This window comes from Leuciscus leuciscus (genome assembly GCF_965113295.1).
Source record: "Leuciscus leuciscus genome assembly, chromosome: 17".
Classification (NCBI taxonomy): domain Eukaryota; kingdom Metazoa; phylum Chordata; class Actinopteri; order Cypriniformes; family Leuciscidae; genus Leuciscus; species Leuciscus leuciscus.
The window spans coordinates 18,940,165-18,957,055 of record NC_138741.1 but is presented as its reverse complement, the minus strand read 5'-3'; the positions used below and the strand labels follow the sequence as shown (position 1 = coordinate 18,957,055).

The window sequence follows — 16,891 nt, the reverse complement described above, 5'->3', positions numbered from 1 at the left end:
TCAATATTATTATTATTTTATATAAATATTATTATAGAACCAATATTGGTACTGGTTATTAAGTGTCCAATAACTGATATACAGTACATGGCTTTCATTTATTGTTCTGTTTCTAATTTTTGACACAATCAAAAAGAAACTAATATTGCAGTGAATAGTCAAATAATGTTGAATCCACAGTGGTGTAATGGCATTGTTGGGTGCTATTAATAAGACAGCATTTATAGGTAAACCTGAAATTTGAAAAACGATTATGCAACCTAAATGTGTGAATATCGGTAATGTATACACTATTGATAAACTGATAATCAGACTGTTTATTTAAGGATATGAATTTTAGTTTAGCATAGTACAGCACACAGCAAATGTGTGTGAGTAAGGTATTTTGGACTTTTTAGATTCCTCAGGCTCTTTATCATTTTATTATTTTGGAATGAACTCCATAGCTCAATATTCATTCCAGACATCAGACCTGCAGATGTTAACGGTCTCTGCCTATTTCATGCCCCCTACTACTCAGCCTCTCAGCCTGGGTCTGTTTTACAGAAATACCTACTGTTCTTAATTCTGACTCACTGAAATCTTTTTACATGACTTACACTTGGGTTCTCACCAAATCATGACTCCTGAAGTCCTGATGTCAGCCTAGTTTTCTCCTTTATTTAATTTTTAATGAGAATCCTTAACCGTGACTGAAAAAAGCCCCCTCTTTAGTGACCTGTGTTTTTTGAGTATGGTTTTTGGGGGTTGATTTGACTACACAGCTTTAGACAGCTGTAAAGTTCATTATCATATTGGACATGAGCACAGCTTTCTTTCTTCCTCTCTATCAGAGCGAATCAGACTGACTGCAGACGCTGAGTCAAAATCTCAAAATGTGGGGGAAAGCCACAGAATTTGCCCCCATGTTGGTTCCAGGAAAAGCTGTAATACTGCAGCAGGGCAGGATATTGATGAATTCTACTTAAAATATTAATGAAAGCAGTTTATGTGCTGGGACTGACGTGCACGTTCAGTCAGAGTTTGGACGTTTCTGCTTGGTAATTGCTACCAGACCTGTCCTCGAAAGCTTCTGCGGGTTTCCACTGGGGTTTATTGTGTGCATGGAGGAGGTAAGCCTCTCTCCAGAACTCTTCTTCCTCTCAGCTGCAGACAAACATCTTGCTCAACATTTTAGAGGAATTTCCTGCACTTTAGATATTTAGATTATTTTGAATATTATCAGTATATGTAATCAGTATTTAATTATATTTTTAATATAATATTTAGATTACAGAAGGCAAGGCTCTGAGTGTTGGTTGGGTTGTCAGGATACCAGAATTTACATAACATTTTGTGTTTGTTAATATCTTGTCAAGACAGATGTTTTGAGCAAGAAATACACAAAGGCTTTGTGGCAACCAACAGTCACCAGTCAGGCATCTCTTGGGTGATTGTGCATTTTTCTTTCCATTTTTTTTTTTCTGTTGAACACACAATGGTGTACAGTAATGGCATTGTAAGGTGACATTTTTAAAGAATTATACCATATTATCAGGTTAATGGTTAACCTGATAATTGAGAACCGATTATGTTGTAAAAAAGTGTGAATATTAGTAAAGAGTATTGATAAGACAGTAATCAGTCTATGTGTAACATAGTTTTATTTGATTTTATTTGATTATTTGATTATATTTTTAGCATGATACCAAAGTATCAAAATCCTGCCTTTCCATCTCGTCAATTTTGAAAACTGGTGAGTTACTGTTGGTTCTCTTCGACTGCGTCTCAGTGTTGCCAGGGTAACTCATGGAAGCAAATATTTATATATGCATAATTTTACACACAGAAACATTTAACATCATGTGGTGTTTTTAACGTCACATTAAACATCACTGTTATTTTGTCAAAATATGACAGTTATTAGCCCGCATTTCCCTCCAAAACTGACAGCACAAGTGAAAGGTTTATTGAAGAGCAGATTGAGTGATTTGTTGGTGTGAGTGTGACAGACATCTGTGAGTCATTAGTGTGGGTTTAGTCTAGTTTAGTAGTGAATCTGTGGTTGGTTGTCATCACAGCAGAAACAGGTCAGTGAAATGGTTATTCAAACACTTTGGGAACCTTCTTGTTTTGGCTAATTGTGGATAAGTGTATAAATGTAAAAACATTTGACCAATTAAAATCAAGTATTCTATCTAGAGAACTATGTAATACATCTTTGACGTCTGAATAAACTTTGAAATATTGTAAGGTATAATTTCCAAACTGGTTTCATGTGGCATTGTTTTACAGGTATGAAGTGGGTTCAATGTGCAAAAGTTTTACTGAAAAACATCACATAACAAACACCATCATTTTGAATTAATAGTTTATAGAGTTGAATTTGCAGAGGTCTTGCACTGATCTTATATATGGTGAGAAAGAGCTTTAGATTAATAGTTGAGTGAATTTGTCTGTGTGTGTCTAGAAAACCTGATCCATCCTCAGGAACGTTGCTGGTCATGAAAAGGAGTGAGATTGGCCCCTAGGCACTTTAAGAGAGATATAATACAATGTTTTCTGTTGACGCTTTATTTTCCGAGCCTGGATCAATGCCGAGCATTGTGCTCAAGCTGTGTGGCACACTCTATTTACTCTGATCCTATTGTTTAACTAAAGTGATTTGAGGTGTTTAATGTTGGAGGTTATGAAGTCATGTAGTGTTTGTGCTCTGAGGATTTTTCTGTGTTGACTTTTCAAGATCTCAAGTAAACTCATGAATCCTTGGTTGCCAGTTTAGGTGACCTTTAGGTGAGTTGAACACTGAGACATTTCTCCTTATAGTATTTATATAAAACCATAAGTTGAAACTGACAGTCAGTTTATGGTATTGTTCACAGCTAATCAAATCAGATTTTAGTCGAAAATAAGATTACAATTTAGAGTGAATAAGAGGGCTTACACTAAAAAGCAGTTATGTAGCCTACTGGTAGGGCTGCACGATTAATAATATTTTAATCATGATAACGATTTCTGCTTCTCTTGATTAATTAAAAATAATCGTTGAATATTGGCCTGCTGTTTTATTTGTCCTGAAACCATTCCGCGAATTATCCTTCTAGAGTAGACAAACTAATAAATCCAAACATGATTCTCAACCATATTGTTTGATTGTGGTTGCTAAATAAATGCACTTATGCAACCTCTGCGCTACAATACAAAGCGTACAAAGTGTAACACATTATTTGGAATTAATATTATGAATTTCACTCAAAACTACAGCGTCCTTTATTACCTGCAGTTATTAGCCATTTCAAAGATGAAAAAGGCTAAAAGAAAAAGAAAAGTCTGTTTGTAAAAAATTGTAGTTGTGAAGCAATCCGGATCTGTGGTTTTATCTCATCTGCAACTGAACTGCTTCTCTTAAAATATCTAAAGCCCGGGCTGCATCTCGGTCAAAAAGCTGCGCTTGAACACACCAAAAGGCTAAAGGCGACTGTCAACTAACACGTTCGTTCTGCACCTGCGTGTAAGTAAATATCTGCCATTCAAAAAGGGAAACCGAAACTAGGACTACATGTACAAACTGCAAAAAAAGCAGCGCTTGCTTACTATTTAGATTATCAATCATGCTGATCACTTTCTTTAGTCCTGTCAGCTCATGTTATGAAAATATTCGTGCATTTGAATGCTCTGGTAAGATGACGTAAACTTAACAGCCTTCTGTCTGTACCGTTAGCCAATCAGAGTTCTCTCTCTCTCACCGATGGCCGGCGATTCAGCATGTTGAAAACAACAATAACCCAACGGCGTCCAACTAGAGCCAACGGTGCGGAACACCGAAATCACAGAAAACCTAAGCCAACTAAGGTCTGTCCCAGCATTTATAAGACAAATGACAAAGCACTCACCAAAACCACGAATAACCAGAAGTTGTATTAATGGTAAATAGTGTTCAGTTTACTCTTATCAATACAATTGTGTATGTATATATGTGTGTGTATATATATATATATATGTGTATAGGTTGTTTGTGTGTACAAGTATGCTGAGATAACTGTAGCTGAAGAAGTAAACGTTAAATGAAAGAAGAAAAAAAGAAACAATCTATAGGGTTCACACATTTAAGTTCTTCTTTCACTCTATTTCCTGTTCCCAGCGAGCACAGGCTTGTCCCTGTTTCCAGTCAACCTTGCAGCTGATGTACACCTGTATGTGCACTGTACACCATGAAAAAAATCTGTAGAAGAACAGATTCAGTTAGCAGTATGTTTTCTGTTAAGTTTAGAGAAAAGCCATCAACCCTAAAGCAATGCGTAATTCAAAATACAGGTAAAACACCTGTGAAAAATCAACACGGAAAATTCCTTCATATTAACACGGTAACACTGGGCTACATTTTTAGGGTCTTTTCTTTGAGTAATATGTAATCAGCTCCGTGAGGAGCACATACTGAATCCACCATAGCATGACGTTACTGTTAGCCTCCAGCTATAAAAATCCACCCATAATAGAGCAGTGCTGTTAACACACACCTGGCTCTGTAACTCCTGTCAATCACTGAGGTCTGGAGTTCATCGTTGCTGCTTCTCTCATGTCTGGCAGGACTTTGAAGTGTCAGTCACATCCAGGTTACACCCATGCAGTGAGGTGCCACCCCTCCTCTGTGGATAAGTGTGAACTGTCCTGCTGACGAGGAATAAAAAAATGAGGGGAGAGGTCCATGGTGTCTTTAAAGTCATGGTAGTGGTTGTTAGCTAAAGCTTAGCATTCTTAGTTAGCATCCTAAGAATATTATTGATACCTGCAGTACAGCTGAATTTTTGTCACAAAATGTAATGGGAGCATGGACAACAAATATTAAAGTCAGCATTAAAACAGAAGTTGCAATAGTCTTTTCTTCCCTAATGTGATGTATATCCGAATTAAGTGGCTTCTCAAACAAGAAAAATATAGGCTGGGATTGATTGGATTGTTGGATCATTATGGTTTGCTGTTGCTGTGATCTCATTTGAGTGACAGGTTGAACATAGTCTAGCTAACATTCATAATTTATTTACAGCTGAAATGTTGCAGGAATATGTAACAAGCACATTAAAGAACATTAAAAAATAATGTCAGAAAGATATCAGTTCTGCTGTTGTTCATAAATACCGGTAGTGATGTTGTACAATGAGGACGTTGTCATGTTGCCGGAAATAGAGTCATCATTGTCTCAATGTGTAGTGAGTCAGGGCCCTTCCTGTCATTACCAGTGCCTGAATTCGTGCACATGATATACTGATTCATGACCTCGGAAGCTAGGAAGCTAATTGAGATGCACCGCAAGTGTTATGCATCAGTGATTAAATTGGGTCTGCTGGTGTTTAGGAAACAAAAATGCGCATATATCCATCCGCAGACGATATAGAAGAGAGCATCCTGATGTGGGTCACTGGGTTCATTAGAAGAGAGCTGTGTAGCGTCTCGCCGAGCATGAGGGAGGAACCGCAGCAGATTCAGCCAGATTCTGGGAATAACAAGAAGTTATTAGCGGAAGGAGAAGAATAGACAAAGTGGTCAAAAAAGTGGGAGTAGGAAATGGAAAACTGAGATGGTCAGATAACTGATATTATGAAAGGAGGAGGATGGGCAGAGTGGTACAGGAAGAGAGAGAGAAGTAGAAATGACAGAGTGAAGTAGGAGATAGAGAGAGAAATGGACATGTAAAGAATTAAGTTGTTTATGTGAAAAAAGCAACATCTGGAGATCACGGGAGTTCAGATCTATGTAGCTGTTCAGTTTTGATTGAGAGGGAGAAAGTAAAAAAAAAAATTGCATCTTTTTTTCGATTTAATTACAGCACGTCTGCCAGTGTGCGAGGTCGCGCCAGCTATTTTGTTGAGACTGGAATTGGAGCTTATGTTTATAACTCTCTCTCTCTCTCTCTCTCTCTCTCTCTCTCTCTCTCTCTCTCTCCCTCTCCCTTTTTGACATCCCCCCTCTCACTCTCATCTCCTCTCTGATGCAGCTGTGGAGTTCACTAGTAGCTGGATGATTTGTACGTATAGAATTCACATTAAATGTTTATCCCTACACTCTAAACAAAAATGGTGCTAAATAGCACTAAAAGTGGTTCATTGGCTTGTAATCATAGGGGAACCACTTTAAGTGCCATATAGCACCTACCTTTGTCAAATGGTGCTATGTAGAACCATAAGAGGTGCCATATAGCACCTTAACCACCCCAAAGAACCGCTAAAGAACCGCTGAAGAACCAAACTGGGCTAAACAGGTTCTTTAAATGGTAGTGGTGCTATATAGCACCTTAACCACCGCAAAGAACCCCTGAAGAACCGCTGAAGAACCATTTTTTTTTAGTGTGTAGTAAAATTTGAAAACAAAGCTTCTTAGGACTTTGTCTCCATATTAATGTATTCATTTTTATTCAATTGTAGCTCAGTATTACAATATATTGTAGTGCTTTCTCCATTTACAAATTGCATTCTTGGCTATTCCAATTCAGTGGACTGCTAATGCAGTAAAAGTTGCTAAGTTACTATGTTACAAGTTACTAAGAACAAATATAAAATTGTTTATTATTATGGTCAATATACTGTATATACTGTACATTACAGTTCAAAAGTTTGGGTCAATAAGATTGATATTTTTTATTTTATTCAGCAAGGACAAAAAATTACATTGTTACAAAATATAAATGTTGCTCCTTTGAACTTTCTATTCATCAAAGAGTCCTGAAAAAAAATTTATCATGGTTTCCAAAAGAATATTAGCAATAACTTATTACTGAGAACAGTTGTGCTGCTTAATATTTCTGTAAAATTTTCATCAATGTTTTTTTTATTTTTTTATTGCCAGTTATAAATGTTGGTAACAATTTATTTTCAGGTGACGTAGTTAAACGTTATGTACTTATAGTAATAACAGTTAAGTATGCATGATTAACTAAGTAACTAACCCTATACCAAAACCTAACTGTAACTTTATAGTAAGTACATGTAGTTATTTAATATTACTAATACTCAGTACTTATTTGAGTAAGTACAATGTATCTACATAGTGTAACCGAAATGTTTCTTGAGCAGCAAATGAGCATATTAGAATAATTTCTTAAGGATCATCATGTGACACTGAAGACTGGAGTAATGATGCTGAAAATTTTGCTTTTCATCATAGGAATACATTACATTTTAATTCTATTCAAAGAAAACAGTTATTGAAAATTTGTAACAAAACATGCAGCCTTGGTGAGCATAAGAGACTTCTTTCCGACCCCAAACTTTTGAACTGTAGTGTATACTGTATAATATATATATACTTTTTTATGTGGTTCTTTTAAGTACCATGCTCTTTTAAACCATTCAGGCTAAGCTATTTTATTTTAAAGATATGTAGTTTTGACATTCCAAGTTATTATATTGCCGGGCTTCAATAGACGCGTTAGAAGAAGTGAGCAGAGCCGCATCACATGTGTCCAACCACTACGCTCCAAAAACCATAATTACAATTCATATTACCAAGATTTACTCTGAATCTCTGCCCAGCGTCGTAAAATTCAATATAAACAGCTCATTATACTCCTCCTCCCCATGCGCAGAATAATCTTAGGGCAAATAAACATTAGTGATTTTTTTTTTTTTTTTTTTAAGCAAAATATGTGGCTTCATTGCCACAGAGCAGCAGTGAGTGCTGACTGGCTCTTTTGAGCGCATTCTGAATCCAGAAGCGAGCGGGTTCAGTTCCAGTCTCAGACAGGTTCCTCTTCATCAGAGACGGCACATGTAAACAGATGCCCTGCTGATCTAACCTGTCTACCAGAAGAGACACTGTGGGTGGAAATCAGCTGGGATCACTAATACCTAAATGTTCTGGCTTTGTTCTCAGTAAACTTTTTCTCTTACTGGTCTGCTGTAGTGATGAGTGGAGGCTATAAAAGATCCCGCTGTTCTTTTGTTGTAGTTTTTATTGATATATTTGAATGCAGACCACACAGTTTGTTCAGTTAACTACTCGCCTGCAAATCTCATTTCATATTAAAGGAAATACTAAAGGAGTTTCATACTAACATATTAAATGCATTTCTCACAGGTCCTTATATAGTTTTTTTGTTGTTGTTAATATCACTTTTTGCTGTCTAGGCAAAGGGCAATGATTTGAATAGATCTGTGAGAGCTTTAAACGCATTCTGAATGAAAGTACATAGATTACAGACTCAAACTAAATTGCAAGCAACTTATAAATTGTAAATATTTCATTATATTAGACATTTTCCCACTGACCATTTTTAAGTGCTATTAAAAGCATGAACAATACTGTTAAATACTGTTAATACTGTTTAATACTGACCTACAATACTGTTCAAATTTTTGGAGTAAGTAATATTTAATTAATACTTTTATTCAGCAAGGACACTTTAAATTGATCAGAAGTGACAGTAAAGACATTTGTAATATTACAAAATATTTATATTTCAAATAAATGCTGTTCTTTTAAACTTTCTATTCATCAAAAAGAATCCTCAAAAAATACTATAGATTAGACTATATATCTATATACTATATATAAAATAGACTTTAAATATATATATTTTTTCATTTACTTTTTTTTTCAAAAACATTTTTCAACAATTTTTTATTTTTATTTTAGTTGGTGGGCTTACTGTGAGCTGTTACATAATTTACATCATAAAAACCTCTCTGAGATGGCGCAAAAGAAGATATTTTCCAGATATTTTGTTTTTGGCTATACAATGAAAGTCAGTGGGGTCCAAAACATCTCTGGACACCATTGACTTTCATTGTATGGACAAAAAAGATACTTTTTTCAAAATGTTCCTCCTTTTGTGTGCCATCATTTCAACAAAATTATACAGTTTTGGAACGACATGAGGGTGAGTAAACAATGAGAGATCTTTAATTTTTTGAGTGAGCTATCCCTTTAAGCCCGAATAGTCAACTAGTCATTCGGTCAGCCCGCCAGTTGAATTTTTTTAAATATGTTGTTTTGTACACTGAAGACACTGTCTCAGCTAAACATACTGAAAAACATATTCTGGGCCACAGAGCACATCTGGGCACAAACCCAATGGTTTCCTTAAGATGATTTACATTACGCCGCACATGTATTCACATATTTATGTCACCGTCTGCTGAACATTCAATGACAAGTGTAAGAGAATGCTGTATTTCACATGCATACATCAAATGTGCTGTGTACATTTTACACACGTGTGTTATGTGGCGCTGAAAGTGTCCAGTCAGTTCTTCACGGAGGGTTCTCGTCAGGGATAGTCTTACGCTGTCTGTCTCGGCTGCGGTTCTCGGTACTTGGGCTTTACGTCAGAGTCCTAAGTGTCTTATGGATTGATATTTTTATAAATGTTGTCCTCATTTGTGTGTGTTGAGAGAGCGTTTCAAGTAGGTCTGGTGTTTTAATGAGGATCCGTGTGTTCATAGTTGGTGTTTGTGTGTAGGTTTAAATGTATTTACAGGTTGTGTCTCTGGGTGTGTGGTTAGTTTGTGTGGGTGTGTGTATGTGGTTTGGCTTGAGTGAGTGTGTGTGTGTACTGTATGTTTTTAGAGAGGGTCTGTGTGGTTGGTGTGGTGTGTTTGAACACAGGTGGCGGGCTGGTCAGGTTTCTTGTGCTGTTTGGTTTCAAGCTGAAATGCAGCCTGGCAGTGAACCAGAGTCTGGATTCATGGAGCACCTCGGGTTTAGTGCGGTAGACCTGTCCAGACACCTGTCAGACGAGAAGCCCGGGAGCAATGGGAGAGAAAGAGAGAGACAACAAAAGATACCCATGTCCTCCCCGTCGCTGTGGCCGCCAGATCGTGCACCTGTTGATGAAGAGCTATGAGAGACAGTCGTGGTGTAGTACAGCCCTCTTGGAGGAGATTAGACTAAGCCAGCTGGCCTCCCTCACAAAATTCAGTTTTCCTGTCTACATGTGCAGGAAACCCACAGCTCTTTCCACACCAAGTCTGGTAATGCAGCTTATTAGGAGGTTCATGACTGGCTTTAAAATTATAAATGCTCTTGGCTTGATTAGTAATAGTGCTTGCTTAGTCAACGCCCAAAAAAATCAGCCAAACACCCAGCATCACCGCATTGAGCTGCATTCATTAGTAATTGCGCACAAATGTTCTTGCTTAGGTGGGTAGAAAAGGTTCTCACTTAAAATTCTCATACATTAAATCGGCTCATTCCCTCGTAATGTTCATAAAACTGTATTATTCTAAATGAAAAGCAGGTACATTCAGTTACGAATTAGCATAATTCACGCCCTATCCATATAAACGATATACATTTTTGTACAACGTCTCCTGTACAGCAATTCATCACTCTCTGCTCTCTTGCCTTAAAGCATACACAGAAATGTTTTAAAACCATTCAAAAGTTTGCTGTAATGTTTTTGAAAGTCTCTTATGCTCACCTTATGCATTTAATAGATCAAACATTTATTTATATTGTGAAATATCATTACAAATTCAAATAACTTTTTTTCTATTGTAATATATTTTAAAATGTAATTTTATGTGTTTGTATATACATTTAAGTCACTTTTGTTGGAGGAATGAATTGTCTGTATACCATACATGTAGGGTATTGTACATAGGATGAAGAGAGAAAGAGTGGAAGGGGCATGTGGAAAAGCTTAAAACACATCTTCCTCCAGTTGGGGTTCTCACCACATGTCAGCTTCCACTGTTTAGTACATGTGATGGTGTGTGTTTATAAGCACTTACACAGCTCATTGCTTTTCACCTGTTCAAGAACAGACTCATACATTTTACGCTCTTTCTTTTTATGTGTGTGGTCTGCTCTTTGTAGGGTGTTATGTTCTATGTTTGTGGGGTGTAACTGGTTTTACTACTGAAAAGACCAGCTTGAATTTTCTTGCTGGTTCAGGATGGTTTATGCTGGTTACTACTGGTCCAGCTGGTGAACAAGCATGGCCATGTTTTCCCAGCAACCATGGTGGAAAGTAACCATATGTTTTTCAAGTTGATTTGTGTTGTGCTGGTCTGAATGCAGGGCTCAAACTCAACTGCTAGAAGCTATTACATGCTTTCCCCAGACAAATTAAATTAGGCCGTGCTCAAGGCTTGACTTGTGTGTCTAAATGTGTTGGCATTCACCTTCCCATAGTTCTATCTTGAATACAAAATCTGTGTGCGTGTATGGGTCTATTTGTGCCTGTCTGTGTAATTGAACCCCAGAGTTATAAACACTGAGACAATTGACTGGTCTTTAAGTTGTTTGTGTCTGTTGGTACACATGCATGGCACAGAAATAAACTATCATATGTATGAGACTGTGAGAGAGGTTGACAGACTATGCACTACAGCATATTGCATGACTTTAAGGGCAGTACAAACATACATTTCAAAATGAGACCTCTCTGGGAACATCAAATGAGAGATGAAAGACAAAGACAGATGCAGACTTGAATAGTGTGAAAGAAAAGACGAGAGAACACTGGGAAAAACAATCTCTGTTTACACTTTCTCTAAATATTCTCATTTTGTTTGCTCGTTTTTGTGTATCTGCTCCTTACATTTGATCAGAGTTCAGACGCTGTTTACACTTTGTCCACAAGTCGCTTTGTTGTGGATAAAAAGCATGTTGTTATGTCTAAAGCCTGTCTCACACCGAAAGACGGTGGTCACTGCCTGCGCTCCCATTGGTAGTTGACACATCGTGTCACTGCTCATTTACATAAAGCTTAGTTCTGCAGTATCTGTCAGTCATCGAAAATTTGTGATATCCGGTCGCAGGTCGATTTCAATGAGAACATACCTGTCATATCCTCATGTCGTTCCAAACCTGTATGATTTTCTGTGGAACAAGAAAGAAGATATTTTGAAGAATGTTGTTAGCCAAACAGATTCAGCTCCCATTGTCTTACATTGAATGGACAAGTCAATGGGTACCGAAACCTTTTTTTGGTGGACTATCCCTAATAGTACAGACACCATTCAGACAGATTTGAGGTCTGAGTTGTTATTCTGAGATGCCGACCCTGATTTAGTCTTGTGCGTCATCGTCTTATGAGGCTTCCCAGCTGTGATTTTGATTGACCGCATCCGTTTTCTTCATCTTAATAGATGTATGAAAGACATATTACATTTCACATCCGTTTCCTCACAGCTGTGTGCTGTTTTGTCTCTTTATTAGCAAGATGTTCAATACTTTCACGCAGACGTAGCTGATAATTATCAGGATACGTAATCCCTTTACAGAGTTCTTTCAGGGAATTGGGCTGTATTTCGTTTTGATATTGTTTTGTGTACTCTGTCCCAAAAACGAGTGAGCTGACTACCTAGAAAGCATTTTAAGGGACCTTCCTAAATGTAGACCGCAACATGATGCCATCTTCTCAGATTTTTCTGGCCAAATTCGACATCTACAGTGTTACTTTAGTATTGATTATATATATTATTATAGTATTTATAATATTTGAAAATAAATTAGCTTTTATTTTTATACTTTTTTATTTCTGTATAGTTAAAATGTATTTTGATTTTTGTTGTAATTTTAGTACTTTGCGATTTTAGTACTTTCAACATAAACTTATTTATTTCAGTTACTTACCAAGGCAACATTTCTAAGTTTAAGTGTTGTATGTACTATTTATATTTATTTTATTTCCACATTTAGTGAACAATAACAACATTGGCTGAAAAGGCAATACCAGAATGTTATATGTCAATGTCAATACTAGAATTTACAAACTAAATAAAGGAATAGAATGAAAGCAACAAACTAAATAAAATTCATTCTAGATGGCAATTGACCTAAAATATACTTTTCAGTCAGTACTGAAATGTGTAAAAGTATAATAAAAAAAAAAAAAAAAAATATTGTAGTTATATGCTTAGAGCATCATGTCACGTAGCATGCTAACTCAGTTGTGTATTGCACACATTTAATTCTTCATAATGGGTTTCATAAGTGAGGCCAGTGAACTTTATTCTGATTCACAAATAGGAAAGAAAACTGAAGAATTTTACATAGAAACTATGAGAGAGAGAGAGAGAGAGAGAGATATGCTGTGATGTGATGTGTTATGATTGATTTTTGTCAATGTGTTTGCAGTATGTGTTTGTACAAATGACATTTAACTGTATGTCTGATAAACATAATGAAAAATCATTCATTCATGCGATTCATGTGACTGCTGATGTGTTTTGTATGTTGCAAGTGATTGGTTTCATTTACATGTAACCAGAAGCATGTCTGTGTGTTCAGGGTACTGTGGTTTTCCATATGCCCTTGAGCAGGTATTTAATCAAAAGTGAAAACCACATAAATTAAAATATGAATACATGAATAAATAAAATATAAGAATATTTATATATGGATGTAAATCATTGTAACAAAGACAAAAAATGTGATGGTAAAAAAAACACTGTAAAGTAAAATGTTGACATTATTTTGTTTTTAACGTGTATTTTGCAGAGTGCAAAATCCAGTTTCAATACCGATGCACCAGAGCAAAACACAGAAGTTTATGCTCCAACAGAAAAACTACCACACTCACACGCAGGTGCATGGTGTCGGACCTAACCTGAACCGGGCCATCCCGCTTTCCGTGGGACACAACCCAATTCATGGTAAGTACAATCTAGTGCTGGGTCTCTCATAAAATAAAAAAATATTTTTTTTAATGTATTGCAGCACACTAAAAAGCACAGTAACGTAATTCAAAAGTATTTTGCACTAAGTCTTATGAAGCCATATGATGGATGTGTCTGAGGAACAGACTGAAATTGAAGTCAATATTTATGGAAAGTCTAATCAAATATGACACCTGTGACTTTTGGTCACAAGACATGTGAAAACCAATGTTTGAAATTGTTGTTGTCTAACCTGCACCAAACACTGCATACAAATATTTTTCTTACTGGAGTGTCTATTTACATTAAGTACAAACAGCCTGACTTGTTGGCAGAGGCTATTAACACTAACTCTGCCCAATGACGTCTAGTTGGGCCTGACAAAATTACGGGAGATGCTGGATTGTCAACATTGTCAATAGTGTAGGGGTAAGGCATGTGGCAGGAAGTTTTGAATCCGCCTTTTGCTGAACTCGCTCTACTAAAATTGTGTGACGTTTTAGCTTTAAACAAGAAAAAGTTCTTTGGGAAAGGAAAAAGGAAAAGGAAAGATTATTTTTCTTACCCCAACTGTAAACATATTTTTTCTTGTTTTAAGCAAAATTTCACAAAATTCTGTTAGATTTCCTTTAAAGAAAGATATAAATCCTTGTGTCATTTTGCTTCTCAAGTGAATACATCTTGTTTTAAGGATGATTAGATAATTGTGTTAAAACAAGAAAAAAAACTGAGAAAGAGTATGATTTGCAGTGTATTTACTTGATGGAAGAATTGTTTATTCTGATAATTACTATTATTAATAAATGTAACTAATTAATGTGTCTTTTTGCTTTTGCCACTTTTATAAAAACAGTAAACACATAAGGCCACGCGGGACAGTGATTTTCTAGTTTAGAGGGAATTAAAGATGCTCACTTCACATCGTGTTTAAGAATACCCCTTACATTGGTAAATCTTTATACATAACTTACAGTATTTCATAATAGTGACTCTAAATACAGCTTTAACCTCCAAAGAAACTTAAAAATGATATATGACATTTAGAGTAGTTGTTGAGATTGTTTGTGATTGATCGGTGAGGTTAGGTAATAAAACGCAATAATGTTATTTTGTTAAAATTGATGTTTGAGTGGAATTCCTACTGTACTATTTAACATCTATCGTTCTGTTCAAAAGTTTTGGGTAAGTAAGATTGTTTTTGTTTTTTTAATAAATTAATACTTTTATTTAGCAAGGATGCATTACATTGATCAAGAGGCAGTATAAAGACATTTATTATGTTACAAAAGATTTCAATTTCAAATAAATGCTTTTAAACTGTCTATTCATCAAAGAACCCTGAAAAAAATATATCACAGTTTCCTCAAAAATATTAGCGGTTTTCAACATTGAGTATAATGAGAATTGTTTCTTGAGCTCCAAATGAATGATCATGTGACACTGAAGACTGGGGTAATGATGCTGAAAATTCTGCTCTGCCATTACAGGAATAAATTACATTTTTAAATATATTCAAATACAAAACAGTTATTTTAAATAAATGCGATCTTGGTGAGCATTATAGACTTCTTTCAAAATCTTAAAAAATGTCTTACCAACCCCAAAGTTTTGAACGGTAGAGTATGTCCAGGCTGCCACTCTCTATAATTTTGACATGTTGATGCAAACCCAAAGCATCTCCTTCTGTTGGGGAAATTTAAGATCTAGTGACATCAGCATCTCAAAATGTTATTTCATGTATCAGTTTTTATTTTTCAACAAGTCTCGCTGACTCTGCGTGAAGCCCCGGGTGTTTGACAGAATGACGGATCACACACACTGTGGAACATTCCATGAGGAGAGTGACAGCATGTCTAACTCGCTTAGAAACGTTTAGCTCTGTGTCGGCAACGCTGTGAGATGACAGTACCATTTTGTTACAGTATACAACTGTAGTAGAGTTGAAGACGACGATAAAACAAGGCTCCCACAGTCATCAGTATTAAAGACGAATATTAAAACTGTGATTTCCAAGAATGGAAGAGTCATGGATATTTTTGAAATATTGACAAGTCTATACATTTCTATTATAATAAAGGTTTTTTTTCAAGCTAATCTCGACTAGAATTTCTCTCTGCGGTTACTATAATTGTTTACACATCTTTATCCATCACAAACAACAGGAAAATGGAAATGTCATGGAAAACTAAGGAAATTCATTGATCAAAAGGTGTGGGAATCCACAGTACAAACTAGTGGTGAGATGGTTCACAACCACAGGCATGTGCATTTTAGACCCCACTTTCTCACTTCCTCTCTCTCGCGCACTTCTGCTGTAGTCTCATTTATTGTAATTTTGTATTGCTGCAGGTTGGCCCTTAAGTTATGGCCCCACAGTTTTTTTTTTCAAGCGAATCCTCTGGTTGAAATCGCATAAAGACTTAAGCATTGCCTTGTGCACTGCACTGTCTAAAGTGAGTTATTAGACTCATTTTCTCTGGGTAATTTTAGATAAAAGCCTGGCCATGAGGGAAGCAAGAACCAGAGAAAAGAGAGAGAGATGGGGAAAATTAAATGACAGAGCGTTACGATAAACGGTCATTGAGAGAAGTGCTCTTAAAAGGCAGGTGAGAGGATTAGATACAGTAGTCCTGCATGTGAATGAGGAGACGGTGGGGCGGCACAACTAATGTGTAGCATGACATCTATTATCCCTCTTCCTGTCCTGCAGACTGGCAGCATTACACAACTCAGCCAAATACTGCTGGAGCTCTGCTGTAATACTACTAATGCAAGGAGGAGCCCGTGGGGTATTGGGTAACTGTTTTTGCACGGTGTTGTGGTCTGACATGCCATTTCTCGCTGCTTTGAAACTCAGCCAAACCGCACTCTGACTGGATGTCGGATCATACAGAAGTGACCGGGTTCAGTCTGAGGAGACAGACCTTTTACATATTACATTACATTAGTCTGAAGGTCATAAGAGACAAGCATCTGACTGATTTCCTGCTGACCTCAGGTTACATTAGTAGTTTTGATTGGATTTATAGATTGATGGACTGAGGGAAGGAGGGGGGATGAATTAAATCTACAATCTGAACAGAAAACTTGATATTTGCAATACATGCATTGCAATCATTACATTCAATTCAAGCTAAATCTGACAAAAACATACATTTGTGTACGTTTTTCAAGGTAAAAATATTTCATAGGTGAGTTAATGCAAACTAGCACAATCTGTTAGGAGTAGACATATAGATAGGGTAGGGTAAACTTTTGGTCCCTGGTTAAGTCTTAATTTGATCCCAATTCTTAAAAAAAGTAATATTTTT

At 36.3% G+C, this 16,891-nt stretch overlaps 1 protein-coding gene across 3 annotated transcripts in view; it reads left to right on the top strand.

Moving 5' to 3' along the window:
- The window catches only part of ltbp1 (latent transforming growth factor beta binding protein 1), a 95,238-nt gene that overhangs the window by 14,163 nt on the left and 64,184 nt on the right, over positions 1-16,891 (top strand). For all 3 annotated transcript variants that reach the window (XM_082143019.1, XM_082143018.1, XM_082143020.1), the window contains exon 4: positions 13,423-13,577. In XM_082143019.1, the coding sequence (XP_081999145.1) occupies positions 13,423-13,577 (155 nt within the window). The remainder of the gene's footprint in view (positions 1-13,422; positions 13,578-16,891) is intronic.